Raw genomic sequence first — 1,654 nt, 5'->3', positions numbered from 1 at the left:
GAGTCATCGTTACTGTCCGAGATGTTCTCTAACAGGCTGTCTTGCCGTCATTGATGTTACCCATAGTTTGCTGTATTGAGAGCCCACTGTTTATTGCTCTCGAGACACGTCCAGGGACGCCCTGAGCCACTGCGGCTGCTCCTACTTCACAGCTGGGGAGACTGAGGCCCTGGGGGCGGGGAGCATCTCACAGCGTGGGTGCCCAGAACCACGGTGGGGCCTCATGTGGGGAAACCAAGTCCCCAAGGGCGGAGGGTCGGTGCCCACCACCCCGCGCGACCCCCTGGTGCTCTGTCCTACCCACCGCAGCTCAACGGGTCGGCCACCATCAACGCCAACGTGCGCGTGGCCCAGCTGCCCCGGCAGGACCAAGGCGTGGGCAACGGCGTGCGGTGCCTGGCCATGGGCTGGGGCCAGCTGGGCACCAACCGGCCTATACCCAGAGTGCTGCAGCAGCTCAACGTCACCGTGGTGACGGCCCAATGCCGCCGCACCAACGTGTGCACCCTGGTGCCCCGCCGGCGGGCGGGCATCTGCTTCGTAAGTGCCTGCGCCCGCCCCCACTCCCGTCCGCGCGCAGCAGTCGGGCCTGCGGCCAGGGCCCACGGAGGGCTGTCGACCCCGTGGGCGGTGGGCGGGGTCCCGGAAGCCCAGCCCCTGACCTCGCCTGGCTCCGCCCACAGGGGGACTCCGGCGGGCCGCTGGTCTGCAACGGGCTGGTCCACGGGATCGACTCCTTCATCGTGGGAAGATGCGGCTCCGGCTTGTACCCCGACGCCTTTGCCCCTGTCGCGCAGTATGCAAACTGGATCGAATCCATCATCCGCGGCTCCAGCGACCAACCCCGTGTCCACCCCAGGGCCCCAGCGAGCAGGACCCACTAGAAAGGGCTGCCCCTGTCACCCCACCTCACCTGCCCCGGGCTGGGCCCGTCCCACGCTGCATCATGCAGCGTCTGGCACAATAAAAACCCTCTCTGTTTTGTAGATTGTGTCTGGGTGGTTGTTGGTTGTGCAATTGGGGATTAAAAGGAGTCAGGAGAGCATCCGGGGCGTCTCGCGAGGACGCTGCCACCAGGTGGCAGCAAAGTCGCGGCGTTGGGGTAAGACGTTCCTTCCCCGCCCTCCAGGAAAGGATGCCGGGTGCCATTTCCGTTTCCCTCCCGTGAAACCCACTTTTGCGTGATGAAATTAGCTTTGCAGGTGGCCAGGGCACAAAGCGCCGTAGCAGGTGTTTGCCGAGCGCATCCCAAGTGCACGCGCACGCTCGTTCGGCCCTTGAGGCAGGTCCCGTCAGTGCCCGGATCTGCAGGCGGGGAAGTGGAGGTGCGAGAGGCGAGGCGGGGCTCGCGAGCTTGGCTCCCAGCCCCAGCTCTGACTCTGGACTCTGCTTGCCGTCTCTGAGCCTCTGCTTCCCTCTGAGGTGTTGTTCGGGAAGGGCCCAGGGGCGTTTGGGGGTCTCAGTTGGTGATAGATGAGCCGTCCCCACCGCACAAGCCTTTTGCTCTGTCACCCATTGGGGTAGGGGCAGAGCGGACGATTCCCAAGGCATCTCACAGGCCCCATGGAAGTCGCAGCCCTGAGGGAGCTGACAGACCTGTGCCCCTCTCCTGCCTTCCTGGGCTGCGGAAGGAGCCCTCTGGGGCCACAGACGA

General features: G+C 65.3%; 1 protein-coding gene across 1 annotated transcript in view; it reads left to right on the top strand.

Moving 5' to 3' along the window:
* LOC105302268 (myeloblastin) overlaps positions 1 to 1,654 on the top strand; it is a 12,023-nt gene that overhangs the window by 6,815 nt on the left and 3,554 nt on the right. The window contains exons 7-8 of the mRNA XM_011375235.1: positions 310 to 540; positions 684 to 796. Of these exons, the coding sequence (XP_011373537.1) occupies positions 310 to 540; positions 684 to 796 (344 nt within the window). The remainder of the gene's footprint in view (positions 1 to 309; positions 541 to 683; positions 797 to 1,654) is intronic.

Source organism: Pteropus vampyrus, unplaced genomic scaffold (assembly GCF_000151845.1).
Source record: "Pteropus vampyrus isolate Shadow unplaced genomic scaffold, Pvam_2.0 Scaffold267, whole genome shotgun sequence".
In the NCBI taxonomy this organism is placed as follows: domain Eukaryota; kingdom Metazoa; phylum Chordata; class Mammalia; order Chiroptera; family Pteropodidae; genus Pteropus; species Pteropus vampyrus.
This window is presented reverse-complemented; position numbering and strand designations above follow the sequence as displayed.